Here is an 18,024-nt window from a genome sequence, read left to right on the forward strand (position 1 = left end):
CATTCTAATAGTGGATTATAAGCGGCCTTAATTCTTTGTGTCTCTCTTAAAGCTGCAGTGACTACAATACTGGCTTTATGGCTTTTTTAAAAAATGCCGTGACTAAAGATCAGATGGTGAGGGTTCCGAGTCCACCTCACAGTGAAAGGAAACACAGCACGTTATGTTAATAAACAACTGTAGGAGTTTTTTTCATCCGGGAATAACTCAGGGCGTTAAGGCTCGAAGTCTTTTGTCTAGAGTGCAGCAAGAAGTGTAATGAAAACAAAAACACCAACACATAAAAATACAATTTATGCCCTTTTATCAAGCAAAGAAAAAGTTGGTTAATGTTTGAAAAGGGAGCAGTAATGTAAATTTATTGACAATTTTATTGTAATAATTAGATGTTTACACAGTCTGGACATTGTGGCTAAATCACTTCTCGCGTGTTTCTTTGCAGGGAGCCGTTTTCTGGGCACTGCGGCAGGTTCATTAGGAAGACATACTGTATTAGGATTCAAAGGAACAACCAGCTCACATTCTCCTCTTTTCTGTTTTATATTTTAAAAAAAAAAGCAAAGAAAGAACTACAAATAATGAAGTAAAAATACAGAATTCCTTTCATAAGGAAAACTACTTCCCTCCATGGCCTGAAATAGCTTGAAAATAAATCTTGTATTGAATATCTTAATACACACATTAGAGAGAGACCACCTTTAAATGACTGTAACTAGCTTTTAATACTTAGTGTGTTAATGGCAACCTGTTTTTTACTAACAAGAAATTACAGCAGAGTATTAGGGCAGCTCTTGCTTCACTCTTTTCCTTAAAAAAAAGTATTTGTTTTCGATAAGAGGGGCTTCTCTTCTCAATGTGTTTTGAAAGAGAAAAAACCTCGTTTGGAGAGAAATGTTTCTTTTCAGCAGCCTCAAACCAGATTAATGGATTAAAATTGCATGCTTGAATAATCTGACTAAATTTAAATCTCTACATAGCTCTCTCTTTTATGAATTTTTTGTGCTTCTATACTAATCTTTAATATGTTGTTCTAATATGGTTTTCGTGTTTCCAAACAGCTAAAATGGAAATGACAGATTTTCAGTTATGCAAAAATTAGCACTGAAGTGCCAAAAAAAATACACTGTGAACAAAATAATCTTTAGGAAAGACAGGAGATGAGAATAATTTTATAGCATGAAATGGATCCAGCAACAGAAGTATATTTAGGGCAATTTTATCCATTTTTTAAATTTAAAAACTGTTTAAAAATTAAGGCACTATGTGCTAAGCTATAATGTGTTTCCAGGCTTAGTATATTTCCATTAGAATTAAGTAGTAATCAATATAAAGTATTTGTTGCTATACACCACAGCACGAGGAGAAGCAAAGGATGGTGTGCTTAGAACTCGAAATTCTCCACTGTAATCATTTAAGAAGGTGGGGGGACGTTTTAGAAATGGGACTGATCTTTACTTTAATCACGGTTGCCACAATTCATTGTATTCCCAACTATTCTCCTTTACCAAAAGAATATAGTAATAAAAATACATTATGAAAGTAATAGTTTACCAGTAAAGTTTAAGATGGTAAAAGAAGCTTTTATTTTAGAAAGCAAATAATAACGGGTACACAGTAACATTTTTTTTAAGTTAATGGAATTGATCAATGGTTCAAAGTAATCAAGGAGTCACATCACAGAGCCCTATTTTAAAGAGAATTCCTAAAAATTAGCTCTATACTATAATGACATTATCAAGTATGTTGCTGGAATTATGCACTACCTAACACTACAGATTACAATTAGGCTAAAAAAACAGAATCCTCAGTGACTCTGCATGACAATAAATATATTTAATAATCTTAAATAAACTCAAACTTACTTTGATATCTACACTTACAAGTAACTCCAGACATGAGAAATGAATTTTTAAAAAATCAGATCATGAAAGCCATTATTATTTGAAGGAATATGCTCAATTTTTTAGATAATTTAAATTATTTAAGAGTCCTTTGCATCTTTTATCAGCTTTGCCTAAAGTTCTAACATTAACGCATTAAGGTTATGCATAATGAGGTTCTGGTTTGCCCTTATTTCTAGTCCCGTATTTTCGCAAACTACAAACCAAGATTAGTGCTATGTTACGAAGCTATTTCAATCAAACAAAATTATCTTATTCCTAGATATGCATCTGAAGAAAATGTTTAACTACAAAGTGCGCATTCACATGCAAACATCCACAGATACCCGTCTGGGAGGAATAGTTCTTAAAGGGAGTAGATATTGGGCAAAGGGAACCTGTACAAAAAATTTCCTTCGGGTGCCTTTTTGAAAATATTCTTCTCAAAGTCCAACTACAAACAATATGTATATAAAAATTATTAGCAGACTGATGATTTTAAATATGTTAAGAAAGGATTATTTTGAAATTTTACAAACAGAAGTATCATCTCTGTTATCAAAACCTCCGTTAATAAAAATTGACCATTGCTTGGAAGCCAATGGCTTGATTCAAAAACTGACATAACAGGAGAATTTGATCCCAAACTCCTCTAGGATCATTTGCATCAATTCTCGTTTATAACATAACAAAAGCCAACAGCTCACTAACATTAGTCCTAGTGCTTTTGGTGTGAAGGAGAAATTTCAATTTTGACCATTGCTTCATTTCAGTTTCTCCTATCTTTAAATGTGAGAAAGCCATGCTTAACGCTGTTGTCGATTTTTCAAGTCACCTTCAAATATAATCTCACTTGAGCCTAACTACAGCCCTGCGATGTAGGAAGGGCAGGAACGGCTGGTGTTTTGCAGGCAAGGAAACTTGTTTGAGGGCACAGTGCATTCGAGTGAGAGAACTGAATCTAGAATTTCGGTTGACTCCAATTCCAGTGTTCTTTCGACTACCCACTTTCAGCAGAATACCGCTGGGACAGCTCTGTCCCCACAGAAGGAAAAGAACTCTTATTCCTTAAAGGGGTAAGGAACTCTCTCAGCTTCCAGAATTATGTTTACCGTCACTGGCGGCAAATCAGTAAAAGATGTTCACATTATTCACACACACACTTCTTTGGTTCTCTTCACACTTAATTCAGTAGCTACAAGCATTTCAGAAATTTTCACAAAAATCAGTCTTCTCATTCGAATCAACACTAAAGCACCTGCACCTTCCTCCCTTTCTATACATTTTTAAAAATATACCAGAGAAAAGATTCCTAGTTTGTTTCCCATATAGTCCCCTAGGTTCAGACGTAACAAAATCAGAGAACCTTTTCTTTTATGTCTAAGGACACTGCTAGTGATTTCACCTGCTAAGAACTGCACAAAGGTAAAGCTAGCTGAGTTTGTTCTTATCCTTCCCGGTGTTTATGTCGTATCTATTTTATTTAGACTAGGAGTCTACTTGGGAAAGACTGTGTCAAATTCAACGTTTGAAATGCCCCTAGCTGTTGGCACTTAAATGTAATTATTCAAAACAGAATCATTTAATTAGATAGGAAGACAAATAGCAAGCCCTGAAATGATAATATAAAGAATAAAGCAAATATGCTGACCAACTGAAGCAAAGCAACATACAGATAACAAGACACACTTTACAAAATAGCTCAGTTTCAACGTTTCAATTAAGGATGCATGTAACAGGATAAACACAGTTATATACCTTGCTTTTGCTGGGTTCACAGAAAGCGGAGAGCACAACTGATATTGGTAACTCTGTAGAGTAATAAGAATTATCATGTCTCATGCCTCATATGACTTAGCTCCTTGGGAAAGCCTGAGGAGGAGGAGGAAACTGGAGCGAAGGAGCAACAGTCTACATACCACAAATGCTTGAACTGGGAATTAGGAATGAGTAGTGGATCCATCTGGATGGGCCAGGTTATCTCACACCAACGATCTCTACTTGGTGGGCAGCTGGAGACAGGACAATGCAAAGCCATTCGGTGCCTCTAAAAAGAATAATGCTCTGGGTACCAGGCATGGAAACATTTTGGAGTACGCTACAGAATGAAATACCCCTTGGAAATCGAACCTCTGTACAATCTCTTCTCTTGGGCTTTAGGATAACCAATACTTCCGGGTACATTCTAGATCATGAGAGCGCTCAATTCTTTCCCCTCCTCTGGCTAAATTCCAGAGCCCTATAATGAATATTAGCCCTTGCTTAGCTTATCTCCAAATCTTTCCTGATTCCTCCCCTCTCCCTCATCAGTGATGTACAGAAAAAAAGAAAAAAGAAAATCTTCTATATGGAGCCCTGTAAGAGGCACTACATAGGTGCCCAAGGAATAAGACCTCATACTTAAATACTAGACATTTCAATAGAAGTCATCTCTCCTTTAACAGATTCCTATCTCAACGAGTAAAAGTCTATTTCAGACAGTGCCATCACTCAATTACAAAATTATACAAGTTTTATAATGCAGTTTGTTCACTGATTGTAAAGAAAGGACTGAACAGTTTGGTAATAACAATCCTTTAAACTAGTTTTAAAGAAACTATTAAAGTCTTTCCCCAAAAAATAATTATTTGAAAACTATGAGAAGAGGCCAGCTTAGTGTCTTCTCCAAGGCTTCCCTGGCTGGTCAGTTTCCTGGGATTTGATTTTTGAGGCAGTGGAAAGGCTGCGAAAAGGTCGGCAGGAGAGGGATGAAATGGGAGCTGCTGAGGCCCTGTGGCCTGGTATCCTCTCACGACTCTCTGGCTGCCTTGACTGGCTTCCTGTTTTCAGTCAGACTGGAAATTCGTGAAGAGAAATGTTCCTCTGTCAAAGTTTATTCTCCATTGTGGATTAGCTGCTTCAGCTTTGATCTGGTCACCACGGTCCATACTTTAACCGCTAAATGAGCCAAATTCAGCTGTTAAGCTGTCCGGTTGCCAATTCCTGAATTATTCTTCTCTGTATGCTCTAGACTATTTTATAAGGGTAGTGTCATCATCAATCAGTCAACAAGCATTTACTGAGTGTCTATTATATGTGAAGAACAGAATTAAGCATTTGGTTTGAAGCCATCGTGGTACTGAGCTGTGGGTTGGTGCTGAATTCAGCAGAGGGGTGAGGACTAGGTATGAGGCTTGACTGTGTAACTAGCTATCCTGGAACTCTGGACAAAGAACTCACCCTTGGTTTCCTAATTAGTAAGATGGGAATAAACAACAGAACTCATCTCATGCGGTGGCTACAAGGATTAAATGAAAAGTACACACCATGACAAACAGTAGACACTCAGTAAATGTTAGCTATTATCATGACTAGTCTTCGTTAAATTGTTGTCACCACATTTGACATGATGGGGACCTGGGAGGAGGAGGCTGTACATGGGCATCTTCTTATTTGTTGGGCTTTCTCTTCTTCTACAGCAGTCATTTTTAACTGGCACGTATTGGTGTCATTAGTTTTCTCCTCTGTGAGTACCTGTGTGACACTTTCCTCAAACAAGAGGTAAACTGCCGCTCAGGATACAAAATGGCATCTGCTTTTACTTTAGCAGGAGTGATATTTTTGTATTACAAAATTGAGGCCAATAAACAGAAAACAGACAACTGGCACACTCTCCTATCTAAGTGAGGAATGGCTAATAAAGTAGAAAACTGTGAGAACAGAGAAGAGAAAGCTAAGGACACACTCTCCAAGGTTCCAATGTTAAGAAAAGCACTTAAGAAGATGGGCTTTGGGGGAAACTTCTATTTTAACGCCTTTGTACATATTCAGAAGTTTTCTGGCTTGGTCAACTTCCTGCCCCGTTCCCAACATTCCAAGCCTAAGCTGAACGACTGCATGACTTGACTACTTTCTGCATTTATGCTTCCTTTCATCTTGGAGATTCAAAGCACTCAAGTTAATGTAAGCATACAACTTTAAAGAAATAGGGAATAAAGGTTAAGAAGAAAAAAGGAAAAAAAAAAACAGACAAAAATTGAATTATGGCTGGATTTGGCAACAACTGTGAAACTTCCCACCTTCAGAAATTCCTTTTTGATTCATTCAAGGTGACAGAAGCTTCCCGGATCAGAAGGCAGGAGGAGAGGCTTCTCTGATGTTGCCCAGATGGAACGCAGCGCTGCTGGGCTTTGGAGCACTCTGGAAAGCGAAACTAGATCCCGGTGCCCCAAGTTGTCTTGAGCCTCCAGTGCCTTTGAAAGAGTCACAACACTGAACACAAGGTTAGAGACCATCTGTCACAACTCAGCTTTCTGGTTATTCACGATCTCACTCAACTCTGGGACTAAGTCCACTTGGTGACGGCATTAGGAGGACTCAGTAAAAGGGACTGATTTTTTGACTAAGAGAATACTCTCAGGCAGAAAGTCGATATACCAACTAGACAATGGCATTTTGTCTACCAGGTATAGAAGTCAAGCAGTTTTCTTCTTAAACCATAGGTCTTAAGATAACTGTGGAGGGCAAAATCAGTTAATTAACAAATACTTACTGGATACTCACCATAAACTCTGTACTATGCTGCCAATAAATCATATATTTGTGTCCAAGTAATGACAGAGCAGACTCTACCAGTAAAAACAAAAGAAAAAATCCTTCAAACATAGCAATAACGAAACATTATCTCCATGTTACTGAGATCATCTAATTTTCTAAGTATCTCATCAAAGCAAAATGTTACACTATCAGGGATACTAACAGAAATTCTGGAAGAACTCATCTATAAGGTAGTGGATGATAATGTTGGCTAAAGCTGAGGATGTCTAGAATCCCTTGCTCCCAATTCAGATGATGAACTGTTTAAGTATTTGAATTATATTAAACTTGCAGAAAGATACTTTAATAAAATACTACTTATTTGTTTCTCTGTAGTTTGGAATACTTAGGATTTTGCTGACATACTAAGCCATTGTAATAAATGTTTTTATGTTGTGCATGTCAATCATATTCCTTCAACCTCTAGTGAAGCTGTGTTTTCTATGGTTTGATCCAGGGGTTCTGGGTGGAACCCCTGCTGAGAATTTGCACCACTAACAAGTTTCCAGGTGATGCTAATGCTGCTGATTAGGGACCAATTTTGAGAACCACTAGTAGAGCACTGTTCTCAAAATTTATCATACGTAAGAATCACCTGGGGGTCATTAAAATGTAGATTTTGATTCAGTATTTCTGGAGTGGAAATGCAAATTCTTAGCAGGGGTTCTAACCAGAAAGAACCGGTTCGAAGCCCTGGTTTGACCATATTTTAATCCCCACCACCTCCCTTTTTACCATGTGGATTGCTTTTCAATATTCTTGAATCTATTGAATTCAAGAGAAGTAAAAGTGATTTCTATTAGGTTTGTGTCTATAATTCTACCCAACAATTGAAGTATAAACAATTGATTTATCTGAAATTTAGAACTACTTTACTTGATTTAAAATTCTTACAATGCTTCACTCAGTCTCATTGATGAAGTTCAAATTTTTAAACTACAGACATATTAGGGTCTGTACTCTTATACTGGTGAACTGCAAATCTAGATTTATAATATGTAACCCCGTTCTGTTTCAAACATGATTCTGGATGGTACCAGACTCTATGAAGTAAACAGCAATAGATTAGACTGGAAAAAAATGATAGGAACAGTAGAAATCATTAAGAAGTATGAGAGCACTTTGATGGCAAACATTTTAGAAACAATTGAATTGAAGCTCTACTTTTTGTGACCAGAGTATATTCAAGGGTTTGTACAGTGACAGCAACAACAAAAAACCCTACATCTATAGTTGAAAAGTGATTTTCTATGATCCTACAATACTTTATACAATTATCTGTAATTAAAATAGCACAAGGTAAAAATAATCAGTTCAAAATCAAATGGAGTATTCAAAACAATTGTTGAGCCAAACATTCTTTTTCATAAAAGAAAATGTTACATGCAGCAAAGAGGCAAAAACAGAATGGAGTGTGAGCTGTGGTTAAGTCTAAATCCTATGACAATGAAAGTCATTTGTATTATCCATATTTCTTTGAATAAATTCAGATGACAGCCCTATTTCATTTCTTCATTCAGTTTGGAGGCCAGATGGCATTAGAATCATTTACTTCACCTTGTTGTGCTTAATTACTACAATCAACACACTATTTTCCAAATTAATCATAACAAAGTAATTTCATTAGTAACACAGCAGGCTGTTGAATTATTAGCATCATAACAGTTTGCAAACAATTAAACTTTATTTGAACCTTAAAAATTTGCAGAGTGGAACATTATTGTAAGATCTAATGGCAATAGACTACAAATTCAGTACAGAGCAAATAATCAAACAAAATGCTATATAAAATATGACTTACAATCACCTTTGGAAAAAAATTAGCTCTCTAACTGTTCATAGAAAAACAAATAAAAGCTAAGCAAACATAATGAGAACATAGCAATTAGCATATTTTCTAACAAGCCAAGTTGTTTAAATTCATACTAATGATATTATTATGATCTTGACAAGTGCGTGATATATTGTCAAGGGTGTAAAGGAAACTTTCTCACTGGTAGTATACAAATGATTTCATCAAATGACTATATGTAGCCATGAACTGTGATTATTTTTCCTATCACTCCAATTTTAAATCTCCTGTTTCCTTTCTTTTATCTCCCACCTTTATTCAAGTTAAAAAAGAACAAAGGCAGAGGAGCTCTGGACAGAAGTAATACTTTATTTCTTTATTGCCACTGTCCACAGAAAGACTATTTGGCTTGGAATTGTTGGTCATCAGTTGACGAAGGACTCCCTCTCCTGGATTAACTGTAAAAAGAGGCAGGAATCTTCTAAATGTTTTACATTCGGAGTTTGTGCCTGAGTGGGGGAGGGGTTGCCAAACAGGCTTGTATGTAATGAAAAGCTGCTGCCATCTGCTGGCCTAGAACTAAAAACTGTGCTTGAACCAGAGGCACAAAACCTGTATCCACAAGGGAGGCTAGTTACAACTGCAGTGGAACCACAACCGTTTTGCTTTTCAACTACTCAGGCTTTGAAAGTCAGTCTACTAAATTTATTTCCTATTTGCCCAACTTTTGGCAACATCGTTCCAATCTATTTCAGTGGCACTATATTAGAAAAAGGCAAATGACCACACAAGTATAGTTTCTGAAAGCTTTAAGTTGAAGATGTATATGTGTATAAACTAGAGTTCACACACAATCCCCAAAGTGAAGATTTTTCTTAAACATTTGAAATTGGATGATCACAGTACTGAGGGGATAATTATAAAATATGCTCTCTGAAATACTGCTGGTAAATAGTTTTACATAAAAATGGAGGCTTACAAATATTAGTAGCTCATCTGCATGGTGAGAATCTTTATAAAGCAAAGATGTGAAAAGTTCAACAGAGACAGTACCTACTAATTACTGATTCAGTATTAGGAGATTATATCTACTCCCAATAATTATTCGACCAGCAATGCATTCTGATACATGTTAAGGTCATAATGGTACCTTGTAGGCATTTAAAATACCTTTGGTTTTCAATATACCTGAAAAGGTAATAATATAATGCCACAAATCCTGCTCAGGCAGCACAGCGTGTGACTCCAATGTCAGGCTAGCACTAGTCTTTCACTCACCTGTTGGCACATGTTACAATGTTACCATCGTGATCTCTACACTCCAGCACTCTGAGCCTTCTCTTCCCCTCAGTACTCTGAGAAGGTAGAGGAGACATCAAATCTGGAATTCTACTGCTTCCTGGTGGGACTTTAATAGCCCAGCAATGATAAAGCAGAATAAGAGAGTACTTGGTCATGCCTTTTTACTTTGGGAATACACTGAGATTCTTTATACCATTACATCAGTGGAAGAATGGTGATTCTTATACATTTTTTTATTTTACTACCTTTAAACAAAACTATGGTACCAAATGTTGGCAAGCCCATCATATAATTAGCATATTTTTAATTGATAAAGTGCTTTGCACAAACCATGTTTCTGGCTGGCACGTGTGTTGTGGGGACACCACACTGCCATATGCAATTCTATTTTTTTTTTGTTTCCTTTCTTGTGGCTATACTTAACATGAAGTAGATTTGCCTATCAGTAAAAATTCTTTCAGAAAAACATATTAGTACTGTATGAAAAATAAATACCAAAGGTAATCATCTACAAAGCTTTAACAAAGCCACATTCTTTAGATCCCTCATCCCCGAAAAAAACCAACCCATTGCCTTCAAGTCGATTCTGACTCATAGCGACCCTACAGGACAGAGCAGAACTGCCCCATAGGGTTTCCAAGGAGCTGCTGGTGGATTCAAACCGCCGACCTTCTGGGTAGCAGCCAAGCTCTTAACCACTATACCACCAGAGCTCCACATTCTTTAGATAGCACCCATCAAAACTTTGCCTGACATAGTCAATTAAAATTTCTATGAAATTACATATTACATTCTAAAAAATAATTAATTTCCAATAATTAAGAGAAATTAGAACTCACACTGGAAGTAACTAATTATGTAGTACATATAAAATAGTGCTGAATTCTTCACACAAATCAGATAGGTAAATAAAAAGTACAATTATTTATTTGCAAAAAAGCAACAGGTATAATAAGTTTACCGTCTGCGTCTAATTTACATGAATACCCTTCATATAACTTCACATCAGAGGAGCAGTATAACAAATGACCGCATAAGATAACGCGGAAGACAAACGACGGCCAACAAAACGAAGAAAGGTTCTGAGGTGTCACCCATGCTTTCACACTGTTAGATCCAAAGCACTCGCCGCTAGCACAGGCATCTTCCTTTCCTGCAGGCAGAAAGGGAAAGCTGCATTTTAATTTTTTTTCTTCAGTCTTTTCTTCATTTTTCCTGCTTAGGAAAAACTACATTTTTAACCAATGATAGATGCATGTTTCTCAACATTTTGTTAATTCAGCTCCTCAGTAGATGAGGAGGTTTGGGAAAACAGCTGGCTATTATCACAGGAAATTTCTCTAAATAATCCATTCATTTCCAAGGTAAATTCCATGAAGTTATTTTTTGAATCAAGTCAAATAAAAGAAAACAAACAAAATATTTTGGGGCACAATCTTTGTGTTAACAGAAAACTACAAGGCAAAGACTCAGAAGGCAGAGAACAAGAGAACATATGAGCTATTACAGAATATTGGATTAAAATGTACTTACCCAAGACTCTCAAATATCATACATCTCCATTACGTAGGATTTAGGCACCAAGCCAATGGCTCCCTTCATTTCTCCTACCCACCAGCCATATCTATTGTATTCCTAATTGAAAACAATATGCAGTATTAACCTTTAGGCTGGTTAAGTACAATGTCGTTTATATACAACTTCTTAAAAACGTTATTTCCTTTTATAAAGTTACAAGAGCTTGAACTGAAAATTGAAACATTTTAATCTTTTTTGTTTCTGGACACTTTAAAAATGCTGTTAGGCAAAGATTTAAATTAACGAATTGGACAAAGCCTGTTTATTACATGGTGTAGAACACAGAAACAGTCACTTATGATAAGAACCTAGAAAATGAAACCATCTAAGGAAAAGGCTGTCTGGGCGCCTTTCCCTACCCTCTTGCCACACAGCTCAGGAGACACTTTGCATGTGCAAGCACCAGGCTGGAGACTACAAGGTTAAAGCAAGGAGTACTTAGGATACTCTATTTACCCTCAAGAAGCTTACGATCTAGCAATAAACTACCTAATTCTTAGTTAAACTCATATTGTCTAAGGACTTAGAATGTATAGGTGTGCCCTGTCTTAAGGAACTCAAATATCAGTAAGCATATTTTAAACAGATAAATTAGAGAGTAAAGAAATACTAATAACACAAAAGGGCTCCTTTAAAAAAGCTTCTTCTCAAAGGCATTCACTGGTACTTCTATTGACCATAAACTACCTTAGATAACAGATGGGTAGAAGGAATTTAAAGCTGGTGTTAGATTTACCCTTACAAAAGAAGATCAAAGGAAATAAAAGTATCTCAAGTTATAAAGGCAAAATATTATCTAGCTGTAAAAAAAGTGATTGATGAGTCACTTCTGCATTGACTTTGCAATGTGAGATAAACCTGTGCCTCCGTTTCGCCCCCCTTTTCCTCCACTGACAGATACACCACTGCTTTAGGCATGGCGAACACTCCGTAACCAGTCTCATGTCAGATTGACTAATGTATTTTTATCTCAAATTTATTTATGTTTAGTGAGATACACACAAACTAAAATGAATTACAAGTTTCAAGAATATCATCTTCCAAAAGCAATACTCCTGTAAAAGCACTGTAGAACCCAAATTTAATTTTTCATATAAATTTTTTAAATCTATCCCAAAAGTAATTCAATAGGTTATGATTTTCCAACATCTGAGTCTTAGATTAATGTGCATATTCATACTGAGTTATATCTGAGGAGGGGATGTTAATACTAGCAGAGACTTAACATTTGTATTGATTAGCATGCTCTTGACCATCAGAGAGAAAAATTACACAATTCTTTAATACAAATATAGCAACATTAGCCTATGTATTGATGTGAAGTCTATCAATGGAGAAATTACAGGATAAAAATCTATAGGTGCTTTTTTAACAGCAGGCACTATCAGAATTAGGCTCACTGGGAGAGCCAGGTGGAGGGATAAGGAAAAGAAAAGGCTAATCTTGTATTTAGACTAACGAGAGCACTGCTGTGAGCTTTGGTTTATGAGGTAGTGGACTCAACATTCTAAGTTTAAAAGTTCACTGACAGTGTGAATTTAGTGGAAAAAATAATACTCTGATGCAGAATTCAATGATGGTGACTATAATCTATGTGGGACATATTTTCCAGAAGAAAACACCAACTTAGTGAAAGCTATGATTAACAATCATTACATCCTCATAGGTACCTAATAAAACTGCCCTTTTCAATTTTTAAGGCAATGAATATAATTACAACCTAATGCTTAACAAAATAAATGTACTTAATCTCCCAGAGGCCAAAGGCCTACATTATAAGATTTCAAAATGGAGAGTTAACAGGGTACATCTGAATGTGAAAGCACTTACCTAATGCCTATCTAAAATGTCTTTAATTATTTGGAGGGAGTAAAGGAACTAGCCCTCCAAATGGCAGACACAGAAAACATTCAGTTAAAGGACATATTATGACCCAAACCTGCTTCCACAGAATTGCCCTCAATCTGGGTTTCAACGTTTAGATTCAAATTACAAACCAGAAAGTCCATATTACTTTGTAATATTCTACTTCCGTTATAATCTGCACTGTCAATTAAAGGGATATTATGGCTCTCAAAAAGCTCACTCACATAGATATTTAAGAAATTGATTTCCCACAAATCACTTCAACAAAGGACCAATGATATACTTCACACTTGAGAGAATTCTGCACTACACTAGACAGGGAAGATTGACTAGACAGAAAGCACATAGTAAACAGCAGGGAGGAGCTTATTCAGCTGCAAACCCCTTAAAAGTAACATTATATTTAAAAAAATTTAGACTAAAATAATTTTAAATGCTTCACTTAATTAATTTAAAATAATTGAAAAACATGAAATATACACCTCATAAAAGTACTCTAAATATCACAGATTTAAATCAGAAAAGAGTAAAAATAAAAGCCAGAATGTTTATTACTTCACATCCGTAAAGAATTCCATATAATACTCGTGTGTGGAATTAAGAGATAAGATAAAATATAGTAAGGTAAAAACCTAGTAGGCAAATTTATGGATTTACATTGCAGCCATTAGCGTGTGTCGACAAGACTGCGAACACAGGAGCTTTTACTTTTATCATTACCGTCCTCTGTATGAGCCTCCTGAGCAACATGAATCCCAATTAAACCATTTGCAGCCTATAAATTGGAATGAAAATGCTTCTTGGAGTACAGTATTCTAAACTTCAGCCTGAGGATTCAATATCATACAAGGTTTCCTTCTGAAGACAAAAATTTGCCTTTCTTTGCTTTCCCTCTTCGCTGTCCCCAAACAAATGTGATTATGAGTGATATATTACTTACAGTGGAAAATAATGCAATCGATACAATGTTGTCTTGCGGTCCACACACTAATTCTAGTATTGGTCTATAAAGACACAGGTGGGTCATTAAAGAAAAAAAAAATCCTCAAACCATATATTGTAAGTAAACAAAAAATAAAGAGACAAAACCATACCAGTCTGCCATCTAAATCTTTTAAAGGTTAGGAAGCATCATGTCATCTTTATGGCATATGAGATCTCAGGTACAAGAAGGTCTGCCATCTGGTATCCTTCACTCTATTCAGCTCTTAACGTCAACTGAAATGCTAACATAGGCAAGTGACTGTATTTCAGGAGGACTGATAAAATAATGAAGAGTCCTTTAATCTACAGGAAACCATTCTAGTCAATTTATAAGAAATATTGCATCCCTTTGTAGGATGTGTAATTATTTTCTATTAATCATGTGCTATAAAGCTACGTTATGTGGTTATTCTGTTATCACTAGAAAGAGGCCTGCAGTCAGCTTCTGACAATGTTAGGTGATTACTAACACAAAGCTGCTTTCTCCTCCCGTAGTAATGCTATCAAGATTCAAAGGTGTAGTGATGCTTATTGTATAAAAATAGTACTCGGAAGCACTTCAATATCTGCAAAATGGATGGCTTCAAGGCAAAAACGTAATGTGGCAGTCAAAGAAGCAAAAAAGCCACTTGGCCAATAATCCAAGAAAATAATCATAAAGCAGCACTGAATGCTTGAAATCTAACTACTGTGTTTTCAATTTTCATACCATTAAAACAGTTTTTACTTGTTTTATTTGGGAGTTAAAGTGTTAATATTTATTAAGAAGCAAATTAAAGTGCTTGTCTCATTTTAAGATTGTGCAATAAGGCAGGGAAAAAAAGGACAAGTTTTGATAAAGTGAAATAGAGACCTGTCCAATACAATAGTAAACATATGTCATCCACGTTTATTCATTAACTAAATCTTCTCTCTCTGCTGGAGTATTATTTTTCACTTAAATAAGACCCAACATTTACTTAAATCCTTTTCAGCACCATGATTCTCATTTCTCAAGTATGTTAATCCACTTTCTGTAAAACATATGGTAAAAGGCTGCTGTCTTAACAGAAACTTGAAATACTAATAAGTCTGTGATGTACTGCCCTTTCAGAAATTAGTTACCACTCTGTTTGAAAGCAACAGGTGTGAGAAAGGTTAAAAGACTCTGTGTTCTTTTTCCAAACATATCTGTGCTTCAAAACATACTAGTCTTTTGAGGAAATGAAGGTAATTCTATTCACAAAATATAAAATACATTGAGTTTAAGAACCAGTGGACTTTACCATTGTTTTCCAACTATTCATTGTGATATTTTCAATTTTTCAAATTATTCATAAGAATTTTAGTAGCATGAAAACTAGACGACTATGTAAAATACAGAGCCCTGGTGGCACAGTGGTTGAGAGCTTGGCTGCTAACCAAAAGGTCGGCAGTTTGAATCCACCAGCCGCTCCTTGGAAATTGTATGGGGCAGTTCTGCTCTGCCCTACAGGGTCGCTATGAGTTGGAATTGGCTCGATGGCATTGGGTTACAGGATGCAAGATACCGAAACATTTTCTTAAGGGGTACCACTGTAGCCTCTTCTTTGTTATTACCTCCAATAAGAAACTTTAAGAATCCTTTTATTTCTCAGACATCCATTCTTTCATAAGGTTCTCTTAAAATGTACAACAGGAACGTGACAACCCCAGTGTTTTAATATTATTATCTACACATTAACTGCTTGAATCTTAGTTTTCTAATCTGCCAAATGAGATTGACACTAACAATCTCTAAGGTCCTCCAAAATGCCTGAACAACACCATTCATAAGCCCGCTTGAAGACACTAAGTTTCCAGTGGCTTATGCAAATCAACCTCATTACTTTATATTTATTGTGCAGGTGTGACTTTAATGTACTCTCATTCAAAGAATCACTATTTTTTCTCCTTGCACTGTACACTCCATTGTTAAAGCAAGAGGGACAAAGTAAGAAAGCTGATTAGAATTTATCTCTTAAAACCAATTTTAGTTTATATCCCAGGGTCAAAACATGTTTAATTCAAATTTTGATGCAGTCGCCATTTACAATACTGTGCAGTAAAAACTTATATTCAGACTGATGATTTGCAGATACTGTTAGACAAAGAAAGATCAAACCATGCTCACTACTTAAGGGTCTTGGTACTCAGTGTATTTTACCTACTGATACACGGCTCTGTTCACCCACTCGTCTCTACTCCAATTATCACCACTCTACTTCAGGCCTTCATCATCCTGTTCTGGATTACTGCATCATCAACTCTGTTCTCCCTGTTCTTCCCAGAAGCTGTCAACACTGAGTGACCCTGCTGCTCAAGAACTTACAATAGCTTCCCACTGCATCCAGTCCAAACTCCTCTGCTTGGCTTGCCCCCAGCCTACCTGCAACACTCTTCTCTCACTGCTCTGGTCCTCATAGCCCAACCTTCCACACCACACTCATTCCTACCTCTGACATGATGTTCTCTCCCCAGAGAATAGCTCCCCTCCCTCACCCAAATCCCACCCAAAGACTAAGTCTCGACTCAAGTTATTCAGTTGTCATGAATGCTTCTCAAAATTATCTAGCCCATACTTATATCTCTCATTCTCTGGTTCTACACTTTACAGCACTTAATCCTTAGTGGTTTTTATGTACATTAGCTTTGTCCCTTCACATAAAATCAAGTGCAAGCTCACTGAGGTCAGGGAACTGTCTTACACTTAATCTGTATGCCCTATACTGCAGGATAAGTAAAAGGTATTCAATAAATACATGCTCTACCTTCATTTTGGATGATGCGTCAGTTGAATATCCCAATATTAAGAAATTTAACTTCTAATAGGAATATCTTTTCCTTTGTGTATGATAATTAGACATACTTAGGGAATTTTCATAATGACTAAAAAAAAATTTGTTCTGAGTGTGTTATACACATGTGAGTTTAGCTGCGCAATCTGAAGTGCATTGCTCCCACTCAGGTTTTCCAATGCACTATGTGGGGTGCCCTGTCTAAAGAGCTTAAATCCTATCTACAGAAAGAAAAACATCTATCCTCTGCAGGACTGAGAACAAATAATCCCAGTTTTTAGAATAAATGAGTTCAGTTGAATTTATTTGTAAGCACTGAAGATGTTATGACACAACCCTGCAAGGGCAGAAACAGTGTGGTGAATACAATGGAAAACTTGCTGGTTTTTCAGCTCTTTCTTATTATTCTTATGGTTTTCTCAGAAGATCCAGGGTTTCACCCCAGCTCTGCTGCTAACTAGGTATGCAACCTTGGACAATCCCCGAATTCTTTAGGGATGATTTTATTTTACACTATTTATATTGAGACTCTACAATAACACAGTTACATAAATCAATAAATATCAGTTAATATAAATCGGTAATTCTAAATATTATATATTTGGACCCTCACAGATTCAATTTTATAAAATCCACTGTTGTATTTACTATAAATTTTTTTGTTGTTTTCAAGGCCATTACCTGCCACTGTTGTACTTGTAAAAAGTTGCTGTTGAGGCCAGATAATCAACGCAGTCTATAGAAATTCATGTGAGAATTTTTTTTAGTAGTCGGTGCTGGGAAAAGCCAAGGTCCCTCCTTTATGTTTACAAGGAATTATTAGCTGCCTTTCTCTTCCTTTTTTAGTTTGGCTGCCAAGAAGCTAGGGGCCAAATCTGAAGCTCAACTAGGAAACTCCACTGTCTTTAAAGGCCTCCATAGGGGTAGTCCTTTTTCCTTTGGACTTTTGTTTATTTTCCCCAATTTTGTCGAACCTCAATTTCTTCCTCTGTAAAGTGAAGAGCTGGCATAAGGCTCCCCTAACTCTATGATTCTATCATTCTAAGCTGTTTTGAGAAGTTCAAGATTATTTCTTATTTTTAACTTTATTTTGGTAAACACATAATAAACATTGATCTGCCATATTGGGGATACCAAGATACTTAAGACATGGTATCTCTCTCTAGGAGTGCAGGGTTTAGGGAGAGAAAGAAACAAGTAAGCAGATAATCACAATATTGTATGTTAGATGACAGAAAAGCAATTTGTAAAA

At 36.2% G+C, this 18,024-nt stretch overlaps 1 protein-coding gene and 1 long non-coding RNA gene across 2 annotated transcripts in view; both read right to left on the bottom strand.

Annotated features, from left to right (window-relative positions):
- Window positions 1–7,045, bottom strand: part of LOC111820789 (uncharacterized) — a 13,834-nt gene extending 6,789 nt beyond the window's left edge. The window contains exons 1-2 of the long non-coding RNA XR_002824301.1: window positions 5,939–7,045; window positions 1–3,927 (exon numbers count right to left, since the gene is read on the bottom strand). The exon at window positions 1–3,927 is cut by the window's left edge and continues 6,789 nt beyond it. This is a non-coding gene — a long non-coding RNA (uncharacterized LOC111820789). The remainder of the gene's footprint in view (window positions 3,928–5,938) is intronic.
- Window positions 7,046–10,453: 3,408 nt separating this feature from the next.
- Window positions 10,454–18,024, bottom strand: part of SKAP2 (src kinase associated phosphoprotein 2) — a 181,840-nt gene continuing 174,269 nt past the window's right edge. Inside the window, exons 12-13 of the mRNA XM_004377474.2 lie at window positions 11,083–11,184; window positions 10,454–10,702 (exon numbers count right to left, since the gene is read on the bottom strand). Coding sequence (XP_004377531.1) covers window positions 11,092–11,184 — 93 coding nt within the window. The 3' untranslated portion in view covers window positions 10,454–10,702; window positions 11,083–11,091. The remainder of the gene's footprint in view (window positions 10,703–11,082; window positions 11,185–18,024) is intronic.

The sequence above is a fragment of the Trichechus manatus genome, unplaced genomic scaffold (assembly GCF_000243295.1).
Source record: "Trichechus manatus latirostris isolate Lorelei unplaced genomic scaffold, TriManLat1.0 scaffold00050, whole genome shotgun sequence".
NCBI classification, from domain to species: Eukaryota; Metazoa; Chordata; class Mammalia; order Sirenia; family Trichechidae; genus Trichechus; species Trichechus manatus.